Source organism: Channa argus, chromosome 9 (assembly GCF_033026475.1).
Source record: "Channa argus isolate prfri chromosome 9, Channa argus male v1.0, whole genome shotgun sequence".
Taxonomy (NCBI): Eukaryota; Metazoa; Chordata; class Actinopteri; order Anabantiformes; family Channidae; genus Channa; species Channa argus.
The window spans coordinates 15,166,566-15,188,036 of record NC_090205.1 but is presented as its reverse complement, the minus strand read 5'-3'; the positions used below and the strand labels follow the sequence as shown (position 1 = coordinate 15,188,036).

Sequence of the window (21,471 nt, the reverse complement as noted above, 5' to 3'; positions counted from 1 at the left end):
AATTAAGATTTTGTTTTTTGTCGTTGCTGTTTGCGTTTAATCACCCCAGGCATTTGTCCATCCACGAAAGTTACGAAACATGTTTCTGTTTAAACAGTTTACAATCCAGACACTTTTGTAACCACTCAAGTTACTCGATGTCTTCTCCTCCAAACAGTTGCTCCGCTCAGGGTCATGTGACCGGACTGAGTCCTCAGCAGTACCCTCTTCTTCAGACTGTGGTAGTAGTACCGATAACAGCTTCTCCAGACTAATCGGTCCGTCCAGCTGCTGACACTCATGGCGATGGAGAGTTTGACGCAGCTTGTGGTGGTTCTGTTCGTTGCCGCCATTGTCGGGGTTTTCTCCATAATATTTGTGCTAACGTGGGTCTTCTACTACAAGGAGGGCTTAGCCTGGGATGAAGGACTGGCTGAGTTCAACTGGCATCCCGTGTTGATAGTCGTTGGGTTTATCTTCTTACAGGGAATTGGTGAGAAGGCTTTCTTTTTTGAACAAAGATGGTGGGCACAGTACACGTGGGTGAAGTTTTTAAGAACTATATGTAAACAAGTCGAACAAGTTTTTTTTTTTTCAATGCTTACAGTTAAATTCCAAAAGGCTCCGATTGCGAAGGAGACTAGGGGGAGATCACAGCCGAGGAGGCGTCGCCCATAAAGCACATTAAACTTCCGCTCAAGTGCTCCCTGAAATTTAGTTTCAACTTGAGTATTAAATATATTTGCGGTCACAAAAAGGAAGTGTTAGGCTGCGCTTTGAAAAGTAGTCCAAATGTTGAAAATAAACAGTGAAATTTGACCTATCCTTTTTATTATTAACTGTACATGTTTTGGCTTAAGTATCATATTTGTGAAAGATGTGTTAATTGCAACAGAATTCTTGCACTTTTATTTTTTTCTTTGCGTACTTCTACCATCTCTGTACACAGCTATCAAATTTCACCGTGTACAAGACAAAATACCTTTCAGAACTTCAGGGGCTCCCCAATTTAATCTTCTTTAATGGGCTCTTTGCATATTTGTGATATACAAATGTGTAAATTAGGTGGTTTATGTTTTATAAGTGATTTAAAGGGATTTATATAATTACAACATTGAAGTTATGTTAATACAATAATAGTGGTAACCACATGTTTTGTAATATTTTGCTTGTCACATGAAAAACGCCAGTTTGAATAAAACTGGCCCTATATTTTAATTTTAACACGTTTTTAATTAGTCAAATTCAACACCTGTTTGAAAGAAGTGCCAAGGTTGACGTTATGCTCTCTTACAGCCATAGTTGTGTACAGGCTACCCTGGACTTGGCAGTGCAGCAAACTAATGATGAAGTTCATCCACGCAGGCTTGAATTTACTGGCCTTCATTTTTGCCATTATTTCGTTGGTGGCAGTTTTTGATTTCCACAATGCTGCCAAAATTCCCAACATGTACAGTCTGCACAGCTGGCTGGGTCTGGTAGCTGTGATACTGTACTGTCTACAGGTAAATAAAGCCTTTCCAGCATTTATTTGAAATATCTGATAATGAAGCAATGTAGACTTTGTAATCTGGGTAGGTTTTGTAATCTGGAATTTATGTTGCTATTAATACATAATACAAATTGGCATTCTGAACCCACTGTTTGTCATTTGTTCAAACTAGCTGCACCATCTTTACTAATCTGTCCTTTGTTGAACAATCTAAAAAACAACAATCTAAAACAACATAAACGGCATAAGACACAATCTCATTCGTGTGATATTGAGATTCTCTAAAATGCCAAAAGCAACACACCTCCATTTGTAAAATGAAAAGTTATGGTCATTCACAGTCCTGATTAGAACAATATATGACTATTGGATTTTTATCTCTCCCTCAATGAGCAGCTTGTTGTTGGAGTTGGCATGTTCTTGATACCAGTTACTTCTGTATCCTGGAGAGCAGCATTTATGCCCCTTCATGCCTACAGTGGTCTTTTACTGTTTACCAGTGTTATAGCTGTGGCACTCATGGGCATCACAGAGAAACTTATCTTTGGCCTGTAAGTAATGGCATAAAAGAAAAATTTACAAACCAGGTATACGTTGTTAATAGGCTGCAATGAATACAGCTCTCTTTTTTTCATCCACCATGACAAAGGAGTGACCCGAAGTATAAGGACTCTCCACCAGAGGCACTTTTTGTGAATGCTTTGGGAGTACTCCTTGTAGTTTTTGGAGCTCTGGTCCTCTGGATTGCTACTCGACCATCTTGGAAACGCCCCAGTGACCAGCCCTCCAATACTCCCCACACCAATGGGGGAGGTGAGGACAACAGCAAAGTCGATCTGTCCATGCCTGGAACTGATACTGGTTTAGATGTCAGGAGAAGGAATAACAAATCAGAAGATCAGACTGGCTGATATTTGATAAATCTCCAGTGTGTATTGTATGCTTACCAGTCTACACTGATCAGAGAAAGTTTAAAAAATTAAGAAATGTAATTATGCATACTTACTTTATAATTTGCACCTTACATTTTTTTGGCTTTTTTAACTTGTCACTGTTGTCTCCCAAGAGTTGTTGTAAGTGCATGCAAATAACTGTCAGCTACTTTATAAGGAGAATCCAATGATGACATTGGGGAAAATTATAATCTGTACACATTACTTTGTAGTCTTATATGTGGGTTTTTGAAATATGATCAGAACTTATATTTTACAATAAATATTTATATGCAGCATATTACAGTCCCTCATTTATTTAGAAATATGCTAATGGTATTATTTGTTGCAGAAAACGGAAAACATATAATGGGCTCCATCTGGTGCTAAGTTACAACACCACATGACTGTAGGTTCCTGTTTGTCCTGAAGCGACTGAAAGATTTTAGCATTCATAATATGAACCACTGACTGTGGGTACTACTTTTAATGAGTTGCCTTGGCACTGTTTTCTCAGCCTTCAGAGATTTAGTCAAGGTCAGATTCTTCCTGCTTAACCTCAAGTGACAGCGGCTCAGCCACGTTAAAGCGACGTTCCCTTTTTTGTTCCTTTCCAGAGTCTGTAGTCTGTCATCATTTCGATTGTTTTGGCTGACTGCTGGTCTAAGGCATTTGTTGTCCGTTCGAAAAGTTGCATTGAGGTCAGTCATTTACACATATATAACATTAGCTGTTAGTGTAAATATTTTCGTCTTTGTCGCTTTGTTTGTAGCCCACTATGCCCTTTTCAGCGCTGCTAAAAGTTTATCCGAGCACTGTGGACCAAGATCCGGTTAACTGATGTCGCTAGCCGCTAACAAATAGAGCTAATGCTGGAGCCGCATTCATATGTTATGGGTTTAATTGTCCAAATCACGTTCACGACCTTCTAAAAAGCATTGTATTCCACAAGAAAATATTTTAGACGGTGCATGGCGGTAGAATTTTTTTATTGTTTTGCGTTAACAATTGAGATGTTTAAACAGCTAAGCTAGCACTCTCGTAACAAGGAACTTCAGCTGCTGCCCAGGCTGTTTGGGTAGTGGCGTGTTTTCTGTGAAACTGGTGCGATTGGTTGAATAACATCATATTAACATGGCACAGACTTTTAGTTTAAGAGTACATAAAATGTAAGGTTGAGATACATGCAGTTAACTGAAAAGAAGAGTAGAACCCCATGCTAAGCTAACCGGCTCTGAACGGCTCAACCAGATGTTGGGTGGGGCTCTTTATTAGCAAGCTGACAATGACCAGTGTGTCAACAGTATGTTAGCGATAGTTGATAAATCTATTTCCAAAGAGCCTGGATCTGTACCTCACCCATCTGCAGAGAAGATGCAAAACACTGTTGGATGGTCAGTTACATTACCAGTTTGACCTGCTAGGTGAAGCTAGGTTGGTAAAGATGGCCATGTAAAGTGCTAATGAAGCTGACAGGAGATCATTTCTTAAAGACCTGTCTATCTTTGAGGGTTAGGATTAAGATTTGTCAGTAACCAGATGCTTTAAACACAAGTAGACCCATTGATGCTTCGTTTTTATCTACATTTAAATATATTTAGGTCTTTAAATTATGCATTGTCCATTGTGATGTTATTGAAATTAAGACTAATGCGTGTGAAAAATATTTATAGCTGTGGCATCATGTCTGACAAAAGTGAACTGAAAGCAGAGCTTGAAAGGAAGAAGCAACGTTTGGCACAAATCAGAGAGGAGAAAAAAAGAAAGGAGGAGGAGCGCAAGAAGAAAGAGGTAGGTTACTATCAAAGATAGTGAATTTTAAAAGGAAAATGGCAAAGAAACATTCAAAACCATGAATGGTTTAGTATAAGCATTGCGAAAAAGAAAAACTCACATGGAAATCCTGCCCTTACAGAAAATTTTATTGTTATGGCTAAGAAGTCAAATGCAGTCCAGATAAAACAAACATTTAACACCACCATTTATTCCAGATCGATAATTACATCATTTATGTGCATGTTGAGATGCAAGTAGCGTTTATTTCAGATTGATTTTGTTTGTTTGCTATATATCAGAGTGTTACTATACTGGTATTCAAGGATTGCAAAATGCTGTGGGAAAATGTCTATAAAGCATTGTTTGTTTTTTTTTGACTGGAGTAAAATATAATAACAAAAATCAACAACTAAAATGAGTCCTTTACTGTCATGTGTTTTCTGACTGAGTCAATTTTTTTAAAGTCTTTAAGTTTTTTTTCATAACATAACACAAAAGTAGAAAGCATAGGGTTTCTACTCAAGATAAGAAAATAATTCTGATAGCTTTCTCTTGATACTGCAAACAATGGCTGCTTTGTGTGCAGACATACACAGGACTAATGTCCTTCAGTTGGGGAAAAAAAATAAAAATCACCTTGTGATTTGAATAAAAATACCATAGACAATCGACACCTCCAACAAAAGGTCATGGAAAAATAATGTCTTTACCACAAAAAGATGGGCAATAAATTAATTCCAGCTTTTAGTTTTCTGCTTTTAACAGTAATTAATTTTCTGTATACTCAGCTATTTTTATTGCTGGACTTAGGATTTTCTGTTCTGATGCCAGTTAGGTTACTTTGGGGCACTGTGCAATCAATACAAAATTGTCTATTTATTAGTCAGTTTTTGAGGATGTGTTCTGTCATATTTGAGGTTGAACTAGTTAGAAAACAGTGATATCAATTTTTATTTAAATTATTTTAAGTGGCTTCTCAATTATTCTTATAAGTTTGGATACCCTTATTGGAAGTGGATCGATTGTTAAAATCTAATAATTATAATGTGAGGAATTTATCATTGGTATGTTTTGACTTATAAAATAAGCTGAGATTTATTGACACAGTCTGATCTTTACACAATTTACACTGTACTGTCTTGCATAGAAGCAATGTAACATGGTTATTTAGAGGCTGAGTTAATGGCTAATTTGCTGTTATGTTTCCAGGCAGACCAGTTGAAAGATACTACATTACAAAAGGATGATTCTGACCTGGAGAAAAAAAGGCGTGAGGCTGATGCCCTGCTACAGAGTATGGGCATAACACCAGATGTACCTGTTGGTATGTTTCATATCATTGTGTGGTTCAAATCTACATGTTATTCTATTGTGATCGTCTGAAAGTGTTGCACAATTGAAATCTGATTTTACCCTTCCACTCTGATTTTAAAATAATACTAGCAATATGTACAGCTTAAATAGGACAATATTTTACAATCACTATCAAGGATATATTTATCCATAAGTAAATGATATTTTAGGGGCAGCTTGGTGATGGAGTAATTAGCTCCTCCATCCCACAACTAGAAGGTCCCTGGTTAGAATCCCGGCTGGCTGCTGCCTTTCTTTGTTGAGTTTGCATATTCTACCCATTCTTGAGCTGTAAACATTTCTATTGTGTTATTGTAGCTAAATTGCCAACCTCGTCTGACATCAGGGCAGGTATATTTTGCCATCATGATTGTGAAGTTAAATTGCTGGACTCAGCTTCAAGAATACGAGTTCAATAAGTTTAAGGATGTGAAGATTCACACTTGATTAAATGGTAAATGTTCTTAACTTGGCACTTATTGATGATTGATACATTTTTTAGTTCTGTTTTTTTTTTTTTTTTTGTGTGTTGTTCCGGTGCAAACATAAACAATAAGCAGATGAATACCAAAACATTTGCAATTGCAGCAGTTTTCTGAGAGAAGGATTGGATTTTCTGCCAGAATTTGCAAGGGTGCTGATATTTTTGGACATGACTGTATATGACACCATATCTGAGTTACAACAGCTTAACATAGGTGTCTTTAATTCTACTATTTTTCTGTAACTTATCACTGAATTGATTTACACAGCACAATGAAAAGTTTTGAAATACATAAATAACTTGAGAAAACAAATTCACTGTATATAATAAAAATGTCAAACACTTTTACAGTACAATTAAGGCCACTGGTAAAATAAATGTTTGTAAAATAATGCTACTATAGAGTTATAGCACATTTATGCTGTACAGACCTGGATTGGTGGAGCACTGTGAGTTTGCTAACAGCAGGTGGCAGAAGAGATCCACACAAACAAATTTAGAGGCCCTATGGTAAATGTACAGAGAAGTCAGTGTGTTTACTCAAACTGTTATTTAATAAAGAGGATGTCAGTATTATTGTGTTATCTCTCTCTCAATAGGGTTTGAGCTACAGCTTATATTGGTTATTTGCAGACTTATTTGTATTTCATCACATTAAAACATGCTCAATAATATTATAACTGAGATCTGCTTCTAAAATGTGAAATAACAAGGCTGGCACTGCAGCATAGATGCCATTGTACTTTGTTCTTTGTAGCTTAAAGCTTTTAAATTGTAACAAATGTCTGTTTCACTGTGTAGTCCCTCCTCCCGTGTCTCCAACTAACAAATCTGCGGGTACACCAAGTGAGGCAGGGAGCCAGGACTCTGATGGAGCCGTGGGACCCAGGTACACACACAAACACACCTACTTCAGCGAATTGTTTGCTATTTCACGACGGCACTGCGCAAGAGTTACAACCATGCCAAGCTCCTTAATAACACAATTTAAGGAGCTTGGCTCAATTTTACTGATCTTCATTGTTGTCTTCTTTGTGGTTACTGATGCCTGTGCCAGCAAACTGTGTTTAGTGTCTTTGTCACAACTTGTCATGCCACTTAAATTTCAGATGTCTTCTAGAGCAAATCAGATTGAAAACACTATGAATATTGTTGAGAAAAAAATTATCTTACTTTGTTAACTTTGCAGTAATCTAACTCCAGACCAGAGAAAGGCTTTGAAAAAAAAGTCTAAAACCTGATTATATTAGGACCAACGTAGCTAAAACTTTTTACAGTCTCTTACTATTAGAGTGAATGATGACACGTTTATACCAACTGAGTGCATGTTTATTTAATTTGTGTGCTGTTGAATTAGCACAATCCTAAATTAACAATAAAACAGCAGGCCGCTGTGATGCCTGGGGGACTTCTTAACCCTAAATTAGAGCCCCTTCCCTGGGCTGAAATATAAGCTCCCCTAGTGTCCCATCAGGGCCAGGGAGCTGTTCCCCCTACGTGTTGACTCATTTCCCTCACCAACATGGCCATTTCCTACACACATGGAGGTCATGTTTTCTCCCTAAGGGTTCTCTCTGTACCTTGTTCCTCGCTGTCTGTCTGCACAACACTCAGAGCCTTTGGTGTGACACAATTCAGACTGTATCAGCCCTCCAGGCTGCAGATTACACCCTGTGTCCTCCCAGCAACCATGCATTTTAATCAGATACTTTCCCTCACTGAGTGTAGTGTAGACTGATTCAAGTTCGATCTGACCAAAACACATAAATAAGCCATGTTAAGTGTCTTAATAACATGCAACTTTAATTTGTGACCTTGGATCCAATCAGCATGTTTCGTGCCATAATGCAAACATTATTTCCTCTCCTCATTTGTGCTTGCCTGTCTCTCTCACTAATGCTGCCTTGTTGCTGTGACACTAACCAGGACTCTGCACTGGGACTCTGACCCGTCCACCCTTCAACTTCACTCTGATTCTGAGCTGGGGTACTGGACACTCTCTTCTCTCCTTTCCTGGTCATTTTCCCTTCTCTCAATCTATGGCATGATTAATTTGTCTTTCAGATTCAATATTAAGCAAATGCAGTCCAGAAAAGCAGGGAAATTGTGCATGCTATGGTGGTCAGACAAAATATTTGAATGAATTCACACTGGTCATTGAGCTAATCTGACGTCTATGAAACACTCAGCCTATGAAACACTCATTTACTTATTTTGATCAGAGTCCACTTGCAAGGAGGTGAAAATAAATTAAAAGACAAATAAGAACTGTTAAAGTAATAGGGCCGTTCTGTATGTGTTTTCTTGTTAAAAGCATCACTATTTTGTAAATATGTTGTGCAAAGTTTGAGTTGTTCTGTGCTTTTAGGCGAGGAACTCCAAAACTGGGTATGGCCAAAGTCACACAAGTGGACTTCCCCCCTCGTGAAGCTGTATCCTACACAAAAGGAACTCAGACACCTGTCATGACCCAGCAAAAAGAAGGTGATTTTCACACAGTGCTTTTTCAAGGTTAACCTTGAAAAACACAGACATTGTGTGTACATGTCCATAACTGTGTCCTTGTATATCATGATCAATAGAGAGCTTCACAGAAAAGTTGAGGTCCATTAACATGTAGAACTTCATTAAGAAATATTTGATTTTGCTGCATGAATGTTGCTACACTTTGTGATAATTACTCAGAATGTTGTATGTGTGCCTTCATGAGGATGCAAGTGAGGACTCGGAAATGAACAAGTAGAAAAGATGTTTCCAAGCTCAGAGATGAAAGTAAAGGAAAAATGAGGCCCAGGAAACAGTAGAAGTCAGAGCAGATATTAACTTCAGACAAGCTCTGCTCCATTGAATCCAACATGAAGCTCTACAACCTCCAACTCCACTTATAATTAATGGACAGGATGAGAAAGCCAGTGACAGGAAGGAGAAATGTGATTGGAAAGAAAGATATGAAACTCCATGCCTGCGTCTGCCTCTGAAGCATGTTGATATGTTTGTAATTGCTGAGCTGAAGCTCTTGTGTGGTTTGCCAAAGCATATCTGGACTACTGCATCCACATGTTGAACACATGTTCCATAAAATATGCAATATTTGTTGGTGTGCTGCCTGGTCATGGTTGATTTATGTAATGACAGATGGTGAATATTGTGCTTGACTGAAATCCTGATTAGGATTTTTGTTTTTGTTTTGTTTTTTCCCCGCAGAGATATCAGAATGAGTTTCAGAACTGACAATACCTTAAATTACAGCTGCTGGAATAAATCTGTGCTTTTAGCTCTTTTCTCAGCTTCTTTGCATCAGCTAACACATCGATAGGTATAAGCATCCTTGAAAGCCTCGTTAGGGTTTTAAACAGTGTGCTGATTGCTGGTTGTTGTCCGATCAGGTGATGTGTAGAAAATCCTGAGGTGGCGTGCAGTGTGAGGAATAAGAAAAAATTGTGCGATTCTATGGAAAACTATGAGCAGAACTAGTGAAGGATGAAGAGCATCCCTTGGTTCCTTGTCGCTCTTTACTCTGGACTCTACTGGGCATTGTAAAACTGTGTTAAACAACGATGGTTTTTGCCAGCTGTTCAACACCAGGCCCCCTTCCCCTTTCTGCCACTATGTAATCATTTCATCAACTCCCTCGCTTCGCTGTCTTCTCCCTTCACCGAACAGGCACATAACAAAACACACTCAGTGACATTGTGCATTTTCACACCATCACTTCTGGCACTCGATGAGACAGCATCCCTCTCGCAGCTTGCTCCCCTTGGCGCATTTTTGATGTGTGGGGTGGCGTAAGGCCTGCTCTGTGATTGAACGATTTATCATGTTGTCAAAGGGAGGTAACAGCGCAGCACTCTCAAGGTCAGCAGGCGGTGGCATTAGAGCGAGCAGCGGCCATGCCCCAGCTGCTGCAAACCAAGGGTTCCCATGAGTGAGGAGTAAAGCATTTAAGATTTTTAAAAATCACCTACCCCATAGAGCCAAAGAATGACCCCAAGGAGCCAAGGAGAATGAATCTTAATTTTTGTATTATTTGTCTGTTGGTAATGGGAACAGTAGTGCTTACCACTGCACTGCATGGTCGTTATCAGCCTAATGTGCCTACAAATTGTATCTATGTCCTCTCATATGCAAACATTTGTATTTAAATGACCTCTAAATAGATCTTATTTATCCAGGTTCATTACCATTGGAAAACATAGGTGCACTTTTTAAATCTGTTGCTAGATTTTGAAGATTAGTTGTTTCGAGTTGTCATATTTGGCTAAAGTGTGTGGTGCTGCAGCATTCCCAATCGCACTGGTAGGTATTATGACACGTCAGTATGCACTACTTAACAAGAGGCTGTAATTATTGTGTAAGATATTGTTGGAGGTTTGGCGGAGGTGGGGAGTGTGATGGGGTGCGTGGAGTGGTTGGTCTGGTACAGTGCTCAGAAAGGCTTGTTAGCAATATAAGTATGTAGAGCAGTTTAGTAAATCTAATATTTAATTGAATGTGATTGTTTTAATCACTCTGAATTCAGAGGCAGGTTAAAACTTTTAATCACAAAAGCCCTTAATGGCCTTCTTGTTTCAAGTGCCACTTGCAATCGTGGTCAGCTTTTATGCACTTGATGATTAGCACTGTTAAATGTCTATTGTATCCCTCTGTCATACTGCAGCTTACAATTCACAACAGAAAATATGGTGTATGCTGCATTTAAAAAAAAAATCTCAGTGCATGGTTGTGTGGTTTCAGTTTTGACACCTTTTATGATCTGGCTTTGGTTCGCAGTTTTATTTTTGTAATAGAGTTTATTTATTATCGGTTAGTCTTGGTTTGAGGTTTTGGTTTTCAGCTCAACTGTTTGTAAGCTTTACACCTTCTTAGATGAATGACTGTTGGAGAAGTTGAAAGCAATAGAAAGGTGACAAAAGTGTTATCAGATTGAGACTGTCTGATTGCAGCTTTTTTTGTTTTGCAGCAGTTTTAAATTTGCTGCATTACTACACACCACCACAGATGTTACCATTATATCACATGGAAAGGGTTGATTGCAATTCTGAAAACTGGTGTTAGCAGCACTTGGATTCAGCCTACATATAATGAAATTATGATGCACATGTTTGTGCTGTTGTGTATCTATTAGTGGAGTTTGTCTTTGCTGTTGGTGTTTGGTATGTTTTTTAAAAAAACAAAAAAGTCTGCACACGCTGAAGTCTCGTTTTTGTATGGACGTACAGAATATAGAAGACACCTGCAGCATAGAACAAAGGTCGTTCAGTTTTATATTTTTGCTGTATCCCATGTTTGCATTAATATATTGTCCATTGACTAAGACTATTGAATTTGTTTCTCCCCCTCCCGCACCAATCCAGCTCCTCCCTAAAAAGCTTTTATTTCTTAAGTGGTACAAAAGCCATAATTGGGCCTGCTTTGAGAGGGGTGTCAGTGTATGGGACATTGGTGATCCGGTTGAATTCTGTTAAATGCTGCCCACCCACCCCACCCCACTTGCTTGGCGCTACAACCCCCCTACAAATCCCCAGTGGGGTCACCAGGATCACTAGCTTTTCTCCAAATGGCCATTTTGGCTGGCAGGTGCATTATACCCTTTATTTTCAGATTGTCTATCTGCTCCTAATGCCTGGCAGGTTGATTGCTCTGTCTGCCTCACCAGGGAAAGGGCTGACGAGCACGGCCGGGAGTAGTTGAAAGACAGTGATTACTGTTTTCCTTTAAGCCTGATTGAGGCCCTTGAAAGGAAAGATTTTAACCGTCTCCTGCTGGTTGCAGAGTATGGCCGTACATTGAAATGGCTTGTGTCATCAACCCAGTTCTGTAAACTCATCAGTGCACCCAATAACCTTCTTCCCCAAACCTCCATCTGAGAAAGGGGATAAATCACTTTATGGACAAAGTGACAGATGACATTATCATTTAGATTATCTCAGTAGGAAGGAAATTCTGGCATGTGGTGCTGCCATCTTAGATTAAACTATAAGGCTCATACTAAGATAAACGCCTGTAGGAACCAGATGAGTGTTCCCCTTCTTATGAATCTGTTATGTCCTGCTTTTGCTGTTGTTTTTTTTTTTTTTTTTTTTTTTACATTGGAATCATTTGCTGTACACCTTCTCCAAGAGATGTGTTTTGAGAAGCGCATTCATCTTCTTTGAGGTAGAACCGGTGTGCAGTTTGCCAGCTGGTCTGGCCTGTATTTTGTTGTACATTCTCTGAGGTTGAATAGGAGTTGCAGGGGCCTCCTGCTAGGATGGTAATTGCACAGGCTTGCCGTTCAGGGAGAAGCTTGTCTTGGGGCAGCCAGGCGGAAAACCTCTGTGCCATCCCCATGCCACCTCTGAAGAACACAAGACAATCCCAGCATCACCATCTGCTTTTGCACCATGCCGTCATCTGGTTAGACCAATAAGATGGGTCCTGGCAGCTGCTCCACACCCTCTGCCCCGTGTCCTAGAAGGGGGTAACCTGCTACTGGGACACAGAGGGAACTGCTACACTGACAGCTCTCTATTGAACGGACAGAGTCTCATTAACAGTTGGGAAAGACAAGGGTCCCTATGACAACAAGACACCCACTGTGCTCTGTCCCTTTAACACAAATGGCAAACTTCCCTGCCTTAGAGGAGCAGGTTCTTTATGAAAGGAGACATTGTGCTGACAAACCAAACAAATGTAAGACCGAGATACTAAATTCATCTGTTGGTTTGTCCATAATCACAGAGTGGATCTTTAATTCAAAGGATAGATGGATAACGGTGGATAATTTAACGACCAAAAGGTACAAAATGTGTATTATCCAGGCATGTCTGTCTAATGTGTGAAAGTTGTAAGTTAGAATTTAATTTCTTTGCTCTGTTTTCACAAAACTGATGCTCAGAGGTTTAGTAGGTATATACAACCTAGTTCAGTGTGTAACAGGGTGCACTTTTTGATCAACAGAGGAAGAAGAAGAGGAGGAAATTGCACCCCCTCAACCAGTGGTTGAGACTCCAACTGAGAAGCTGGACCAGAAGGAGGAGGAAGAAGGTACTTCACTACTATTGATCATGTATAAGTAGATACTCTGATGAAAGTCACTTGAGTTCTCCAAGGAATTTTACAATTACATATACAATAGTTGAAACATTACAAAGACGTTTCCGTCCCATTAGGACAGTTGATCTCATTTCATTCCATAATGGCAATGAGCAGTAGTTATCTTCGTGTCTAATGGTGTGTTATCTCTTTATAGAGCTGCCCCATGAGCTGACTGAGGAGGAAAAACTGCAGATCCTGCACTCGGAGGAGTTTGTGAATTTCTTCGAACACAGCACTCGTATTATTGAGCGAGCTCTGTCAGAGCATGTGGACCTGTTCTTTGACTACAGTGGCCGTGACCTGGAGGAGAAGGAGGGGTAAAAATTGGACAACTAGTGTTCTTTAAAAAATAACCACAACAACTTGTAATTGTTTTTGCAAGTAGTGTTTTTATTTATTTGCAATACATTGTTTTTCCCCCTAGTGAAATCCAGGCTGGAGCAAAGCTCTCTCTAAACCGGCAGTTCATGGATGAGCGCTGGTCGAAACATCGTGTCGTCACCTGCCTCGACTGGTCCCTCCAGGTTATTTTGTTTCCATTATTAAACCGTTCCAAAAGTTCTTGCAATTCTAAACATGTCAATATTGATAATAAATGCATTGTGCTTGGTGCTTAAATACAATGTGCATAAATGTTGCTAATTTACTGTTAAAACACCGTAACTTTGCACATCTGTAATAGCTTGAGTTTGACAGCATTCACTTTTAGCCTGAAGTCCCTCAGGAAAAGTATGTTTTGTCCCACACAAAATGTCACATAGTCAGAGGCCGTAATGATCTGTTTCCTCTGGTGTCCAAGGTCATTTAATGCATGATTCTGCAATGACTTCTGACATTGATTGAACACCAACAGTGTGTATGGGCTCAGAGCGATAACCACACCCTTGTGATTTGAAATGATGTATTCACAAACTGTAAATGTCAGATCAGGTGTTAGAAGTTACAGAGGTCAATGGTTTATTTACATCTGGATAGTGTGTCTGTGCTTAAAATATAAACGCTTATTAGTTATGTGCCACTGTTTCTTCTAAGCACTTTCAGAACTGTAATTCACTGTTGAAATTATAAAAAGAAGTAAAAACATAATCTGCCAAATTCTGGAAGGAGGTAGGGTGACTCAAACAAGGTATAAATCTCGAGGAACGCATTACTCAGTTTTTCAAGCATTCTGCAGCAACACACAGGGCAGGTGAGGCTTTTCCACATGGACCCAAGCTTGGGATCTACCTCTGCTGGAGATTTATTCAGGCTGATTTTGTTTTTTCACCGCCTTTCTGTCACCAGTATCCCGAACTCCTGGTTGCCTCATACAACAACAACGAGGAAGCTCCTCATGAGCCAGACGGTGTGGCATTAGTTTGGAACATGAAGTACAAGAAGGCTACACCGGAGTATGTTTTCCACTGTCAGGTACCCAAAGCAAAGTCCCTCTCTATCTTCTCTCACCCCACCCCTCTTCCTTACTGGTGGCTTCTTGCTTGACAGGCATGCAACATTGCCAGCCAACTCGATTACTCACACTTAAGGCTGGACGGTGTATCATTTTGGCATCGTAATCACTATGTACATAGTCACATCACAGGATTTGTAATGTTTTTGCTGCTTGATACAAAAGGAAACATGCACGATTTTCATTTTCCATGGCTACTCTACAAGAGATGTCTGCCTGCGCTTTTACCCACACAACTACAAATTCCACAAATTCCTTATTTTTGGAACATTACTTCTCTGCTTTATGAGCATTTTATTCTTTTTAACATTAGCAACTGATGCTAACAGCTAGTTATTAAAAAGTTGTGAGACCCAGCATTTTAACCATTCTGTGTGTTTCTGTGTTGCTGTATAGTTTTATTAGCTTGGAAGAATTTCTACAGCTCCTAACCTGTATCCACACTGCGCTGTTTAAGTGCTGCTTGATATACTATTGGATTTTTTATAACAGGGACGTTTTGTATTTAAGAATGAACGAAGTAAGGAGGAGACAGTGGAGAAAGAATGTGAGATGGAGCACATTTGCAGCATACTAGGGCATACATAATATGGCTTTTTAATACACCACAAATAATTCTCTTTTTTATATTGCAATATATATCACAGGGCAAATAATATTGCAGTTAGTTTTTTCCAATATTATGCAGCCATATTCACACACCCCTCACCATCTCCCACATTTATCCACATTGTGGATGGTGGCATTCACCATCATCACATTTATCCGCAAACACATTTTGTTGACATGCCTGAGAAGACGTGGTGCAGGAGCTGAATGGAATCTGAGCAGTGTAGCATAGTGAAGTGTGTGGGACAGGGCTGGTTATCGTGTGCATCCATACAAGGGCCCTGTGTTCAGATGAGCTAGCAGGAAGAGCAGCGGAGCTTTCCTCCACTCTGCCCAGCTTTATTATAATGCCTGCCCTGAGGCTCATTTGCCAAGACAAGTTGAGTACAACCACATGTTACTGCCTACAGAGCGGATGTAGATGCAGGCATAATGCTCAGATGAATACAACTGAACAGGAGTGTGAACAGTTTTGCCTTCAAGTTGACTCAAATGAGAAATAAGATTTTCCTCATCAATAAGTCAGTTTTTGTCAAAAGTGCCTTCATAGACAACATTTAGTTAACATTGTAAAGCATGCATACGCACCTGGAAACCAAATTAGGTCATAAAATTCCATAACTTAGATTTAGATTTCTTACACTTTCTTATTCGGACAAATATAATTCAAGTTATAATCAAAAAATAAACCTCCTGTTTATCTAATTCCATTTTACTTGCACTGTAAGAAGTCAGGCCTAAGTGATGAAAGATGTGTTTGGTTGAATTTTAGGAAATGTCCCATGCAAAGAGCAGAACTTAACTTTGAGATTAAACAGGAAAGCAGCAGATTCAAGTTGATGTTTTCCATGTTCTGAATGCTGGCAAGTTTCAACATCTCAAGTGTTGCTGAGATAAAATGTTAATGACTTTTAAAGTTAATAATGCAGACAATAAATTTGATATCATTCTGCATCGTGGTCAGCTACCTGGTTCAAATTGACCATAGATACTTCAATTTGGGTTTCCATTCATCATCATCACAAAAAGTATAAATGTCTAGTTCTGTGATCTACTGTTTTAATAATGGTAACAATTAATCACAAAGACTCAGTTGTTTGTTCTGTAAAATAATAGAAGATGAAACAAGCCCCATGATTTTAAAGAATCCAAGGTGATGTCTCATTTGAGAAATCCTGACCTTGTAAAAGTAGAATTCATGGCAGAGCTGCTGTATTGGGTCGCATTAGGCTGTCCAGGCGTACCTAATGAAGTGGCCAGTGAGTCTAACCTACTAATGTGCAACAGATTCTCAAATTGGACAATAAAAGAAAGAAAAAGAAAACTGCATGAAAAATGACAAGATTTTAAACATCATCAAATAGTTTCCAACTAAATAGTTGATCGATTAAATAATTAATCTACAGGTTTGTAGATTTTTTTGGCTGTAAAGAAGTCTTGTTGGCCTGGATACATTTCATGTTTTTTACTGGATGCACAGAGACTGGACATCGCTAGCGACTCACTATAAAAATCTACTATTTTCATCACTAGAGAAACTAAAATTTGCATTTCTCTTTCTCCACTTGTTCCAAATTCTGCTGGCAGTCTGCTGTTATGTCAGCTGCATTTGCCAAGTTTCATCCTAATATTGTGGTGGGAGGCACATATTCAGGACAGATTGTCCTGTGGGACAACAGGAGCAACAAGAGGACCCCTGTGCAGAGGACTCCCCTGTCAGCAGCAGCACATACGGTACAGTAAACAATTAATACCTCTGACTCCAACTTTATTGTATTATAATAGAAGAGTAAAACTTCTTGCTCCTCTTTTCAGCACCCAGTCTACTGTGTGAATGTAGTCGGCACCCAGAACGCCCACAATCTGATTAGCATCTCCACTGATGGCAAGATGTGCTCCTGGAGTCTGGACATGCTTTCACAGCCACAGGTAAAAAAATTTTTACAGTTTGTGTGTGGGTTTTTTCATTCACAGGTGGTCACAAGATTTTTACTGAATTATATAAACAACTGCAGGTAAAAGGTTTAACCATAAAATTAAATTACTGTGTTAATAATTCATCACATTTAATGAGTAGAGCTTAGTTTTTACAGTTTATGTACTTTCTGTCTGTTCGGTTTCACATTCCACACACTTCCTGTCCCTCCCTTTCATGCTAAATGTCAAACATTTTGGCCGGATTTCTCAGTTTCGCCATCCTGTTTGGTATTTCCCTTGCCTCCTAACTTTTTTACTTCTGTCATTTTTCACTTTCATGGAAATTAACTTTCCTAGCTGTGTCATATCATGTGTGCTGCCAAGACCTTAATGTCAGACTTAAATTTTTTATAAAGTGCTAGTTGAGTTTAGATTATGCATTAATAAACTGTCAAGTGATTTTTATAGGTTGTGTTTGGCAGAGTTTATGTTAACATGAAGCCTGAACATGGAGCTTGTTATGGATGTTGTTCCACGTCCCCTCCAATCCACAGGACAGCATGGAGCTGGTGTTCAAGCAGTCCAAGGCTGTAGCTGTCACCTCCATGTCTTTCCCTCTCGGAGATGTCAACAATTTTGTGGTGGGCAGTGAGGACGGCTCTGTCTACATGTCGTGTCGCCATGGAAGGTGCGTTCATAAATAACAGCGTTCCCCAGCATCTCTCCAGAACACCGCCAAGAAACTGAGGCAGCTTGTTAGGCCACCTAGGACCAAGTGTCAAATAAATATAGCCAACTCACTTCCCAGCACAACACAAATCCAACATTTGATCTCCTGCTGTTTGAGGTTTCACTCCTGCCCAGTCATCCTGTTTTTCTTTTCTGCTTGTCAGTTGTGTTTGTAAAGGGCATTCAACATAAACAGGGCACACATGCAGAGGAAACAAATCATTTTTTCCCTGTCTTTTTTTTTTGTGTGTGTGTGTGTGTGTGTGTGTGTATGTTTCTCTGAGTGAGAGCGTTTGCTTACAGTCTGTTACCCCACTGAGAATTGAAACTACAGTTAACCCCACAGTGCTCTCGTCTAAGAGACAGAGGCTCCTCGCACTGTGGTCCTCTACAGAGGAATGTAGTTTAAATGAGAGCATGTAAGCTCCACACTGAATGTCCTGCAGTATGCCCAAAGACCACAGAGTGGGGATAGCTGCTTGGCTTTGCACAGCAGAATCACCTCTGTAATTGGGGGAATAATTTTCCACCTCATTTACAATGGTATGATACTCTCATCGCAGTTAATAATGCATAAGCATCACTCATGCTGAGTATTTACCTCTCTATGTTAATTATCAGAGCCTCTGTTGGGTAACAGCTCTGCAACATGTGGTTGAGGGGTTACAGGCACTTTTGCCACCCTGCTGGTAATCACACGATATAAGTAAATGATTAATGTGAATGCGTCCAGCAGAGGTCTGTGTGTGCCTGTTGCTTTCTCTCATGGTTAATGTAACACCCAGATGGTTAAAAAACTGGAGGGCACTCCTTATTGATTGTTTCCTATATGTAACATGCAGAAATATATACTCTCACATAATTCCATCTGGAGGTCATGACTCAACATCTGCTGCTTTTTAAAATTGAATTTGTTATGCTCAGTTTAATCTGTCAGTACTATGCACTTACTTCATCTGTGTGCTCCACAGCAAAGCAGGCATCAGTGAGATGTTTGAGGGCCACCATGGCCCCATCACAGGAATCCACTGCCACACAGCTGCAGGACCTTTGGACTTCTCCCACCTCTTTGTGACCTCCTCCTTTGACTGGACAGTCAAGCTGTGGAGCACCAAGGTATGGCAGTGATCTTTCTCACATTCTCCAGCTAGGAGGGTGTTCATTTGTTAGTTTATTTAATTTTACAAGATCGACAAATGCGTAGATGCATATGTCAATCCTGTCAAAAAAAATTGGAAAACATAAAAGTTAATGTGTTGAGTTTGTGGTTAAAGTATAAACAGAGGTACAGTCTGAAATATAATTATCAAATGTATTTATCTTTTTAAGCATATTTACAGTTTATAATGTGGTGGTCTTTTTGTATAGATACGTACAGTATATAGGAACCTTATTGCAAAAAATGGTATTTCTTTTAAATTATATTTTGAAACTATATTTGTTTTAATAATCCCACTCCCGCTTCCCTCCAAATGTATCTGCAGAACAACAAGCCGCTATACTCATTTGAGGACAACTCTGATTATGTATATGACGTCATGTGGTCTCCAATTCATCCTGCTCTATTTGCTTGCGTGGATGGAGTCGGACATCTCGACCTGTGGAACCTCAACAATGACACTGAGGTAATGGCTGTGCATTACAAAAAGCCTAAATAGATACAATGTACTTGAGACACAGCAGGGCATGTTTCCTCTTCTAATCGTTATTCTTGTGCATTAATGTTATAGGTGCCTACCGCCAGCACCACAGTAGCAGGTAACCCAGCACTAAACAGGGTCAGATGGGCTCATTCTGGCAGAGAAATCGCTGTGGGAGACTCTGATGGGCGAGTTCTTGTGTATGAGATTGGAGAGGTGAGCAGGCATGACTAAGCTTTGCACCTATATTTTGTATTTTCTTTTTTAAAATCACAATCACTTTGGTGTGTTGTTCCAGATGTGATTCAGCCTCTTAGCTGCTGTAATTTCCTCTTTAGTGATTAATTGTACAACATACTTGTACCTGTGGCCACTTCCCTTTGGGCTTGGCTTCTCACAATAACTCCAGATATTTCTCTTTTTTTCTTAGCCACTCATCCTACTGATTAATATAGAGCATTACCTGCCTTCTTGTGCCACCGCAGGTGGTTCTGTTTAAAATAAGATTCTCTGTTGTGCCCTCCCCCACAGCAAATTGCAGTTCCACGAAACGACGAGTGGACTCGGTTTGTTCGCACACTGGCAGAGATCAACGAGAACAGGGACGATGCGGAGGAGCTGGCAGCTCAGCGCCTGGCTGCCTGATCTAATCACCATCTACTCAGCATTTAAGGGACCAGTGTTTTGCTTCTTCAAATTGACTGAAGAGAAAGATGTGATGACAACATAACTGGAGAAAAACATAAAACAAATATGGACGCCTTTAGATTTCTTACACTTTCTTATTCGGACAAATCTGCCTTCTGAGTTAGCTGTAAAGTCACCAGTCTTCCTTGGAATAACCTGAGCAACAGGGCTACCAACCTCAAACACTAACATAAAGCCATATTCACAAACAGAGTCCTCTTTTCTTCAACCAGATGCCTTAAAGTTTTAATTTTATTCTTCACTGTAAAACTCTCACCTTTCTTTATTTACAGCCCATTTAACGTTAACCTTAATTTTGTGTTAAGTTTAAGCCAAATACTGTAGGTGCTCCATTTTGTGTATTCATGAAAAACACTTAAAATGGCTGTTCTCAATTTTTTTACTAAAGTTGTGGAGAATCAATCACATCTTTAAAAAGTTCAAGAATGTAAACATCTCAGAGCTGTAGCCCTTGTTGTCATTTGTTTCTTTAGTCTTGGCAGAAAATGTTGTATTATACAGACTTGTCTTTGATTTATATTCTGTAAACGACACCAGTTTTAGCTTAATTGGTGCAGCAGGTTTGTCTTGAGTTGTAATATCTTTAATGATTTTACTCTAGGCGATCTTCTGGATCTGTGTAATGTATGTTAATAGGATCTGATCAGTTTATTTCCTGAAGAATCTCAAAGCTTGGTGTCCAACTGAGAATGTACTTTTCACACAGTAGAAACAAACAGTTTGAATGATTTATTTCAATAAAATACAATAAATACATTTAAATTATTATCCAATGTCCCCGGTCATGGTTTCAAAATAAACACTTTTGAAAACATCTGTACATCCTCGTGTCTTTGAAATGTAACTGACAGGTGCGCGCCAAAGCTATTGCACACTAGAAAATGCAGTAACAATCCTTCAGTTCCATATGTCCCTCTGTAGAGAAGTACAATATGTACAATAAAACTGTGCAAGCTATGCAAAGAAAAACCAATAAAGCCATATGCATGCAGCATTTACTGTATGATAACTGCTCAAATGCATTGAAACCTTCAATTAAACCATTTAGCAGGAAATATGATGACTGGAGGAGCATGCAGCCCTCGCAGTCATGATGACTGATGCTTTATGAGGCCTCTGGCTCCGCTGGTTTGATTGTCACCTCTCCAGAAGACTTGAACTTTGGCAGGTGGAGACCAAACTTTCTCTCCACACCAGCAAAGGTTGCAGCAGCCAGGCGATAGCCACCCACATGGTCTGCAGTCACAGAGGGAAGGTGCTCGATTGTGGGTTTGGGAATGGGCTCAGAGCCAGTAGGACGACTAAGGAGAGAGTCAGATTATCAG

General features: G+C 39.5%; 3 protein-coding genes across 7 annotated transcripts in view; 2 read left to right on the top strand and 1 right to left on the bottom strand.

Moving 5' to 3' along the window:
- Positions 1-130: 130 nt before the first annotated feature.
- On the top strand, positions 131-2,702 carry cybrd1 (cytochrome b reductase 1). Its single transcript, XM_067516339.1, has 4 exons — positions 131-472; positions 1,276-1,484; positions 1,868-2,022; positions 2,121-2,702. Exons 1-4 carry the CDS (start codon positions 280-282, stop codon positions 2,380-2,382), a joined length of 819 nt encoding a protein of 272 aa, XP_067372440.1. The 5' UTR covers positions 131-279; the 3' UTR covers positions 2,383-2,702.
- A 157-nt stretch (positions 2,703-2,859) lies between these two features.
- Positions 2,860-20,914, top strand: LOC137133104 (dynein, cytoplasmic 1, intermediate chain 2a). Of its 4 annotated transcripts, none has more exons than XM_067516318.1 (17): positions 2,860-3,104; positions 4,077-4,194; positions 5,389-5,503; positions 6,818-6,905; positions 7,943-8,032; positions 8,385-8,500; positions 12,956-13,042; positions 13,248-13,410; positions 13,518-13,617; positions 14,378-14,503; positions 16,740-16,886; positions 16,968-17,081; positions 17,624-17,757; positions 18,770-18,914; positions 19,283-19,423; positions 19,529-19,654; positions 19,970-20,914. In XM_067516318.1, exons 2-17 carry the CDS (start codon positions 4,087-4,089, stop codon positions 20,081-20,083), a joined length of 1,914 nt encoding a protein of 637 aa, XP_067372419.1. In that variant the 5' UTR covers positions 2,860-3,104; positions 4,077-4,086; the 3' UTR covers positions 20,084-20,914. The 4 variants fall into 4 exon arrangements, with proteins under 4 accessions (XP_067372419.1, XP_067372417.1, XP_067372416.1 ...); XM_067516316.1 differs by lacking the exon at positions 2,860-3,104 and adding an exon at positions 3,774-3,797 and having other exon boundaries at positions 7,943-8,002; XM_067516315.1 differs by lacking the exon at positions 2,860-3,104 and adding an exon at positions 3,774-3,797.
- LOC137133103 (electrogenic aspartate/glutamate antiporter SLC25A12, mitochondrial-like) overlaps positions 20,863-21,471 on the bottom strand; it is an 18,118-nt gene continuing 17,509 nt past the window's right edge. For both annotated transcript variants that reach the window (XM_067516313.1, XM_067516314.1), the window contains one exon: positions 20,863-21,447. In XM_067516313.1, the coding sequence (XP_067372414.1) occupies positions 21,252-21,447 (196 nt within the window). In that variant the 3' untranslated portion in view covers positions 20,863-21,251. The remainder of the gene's footprint in view (positions 21,448-21,471) is intronic.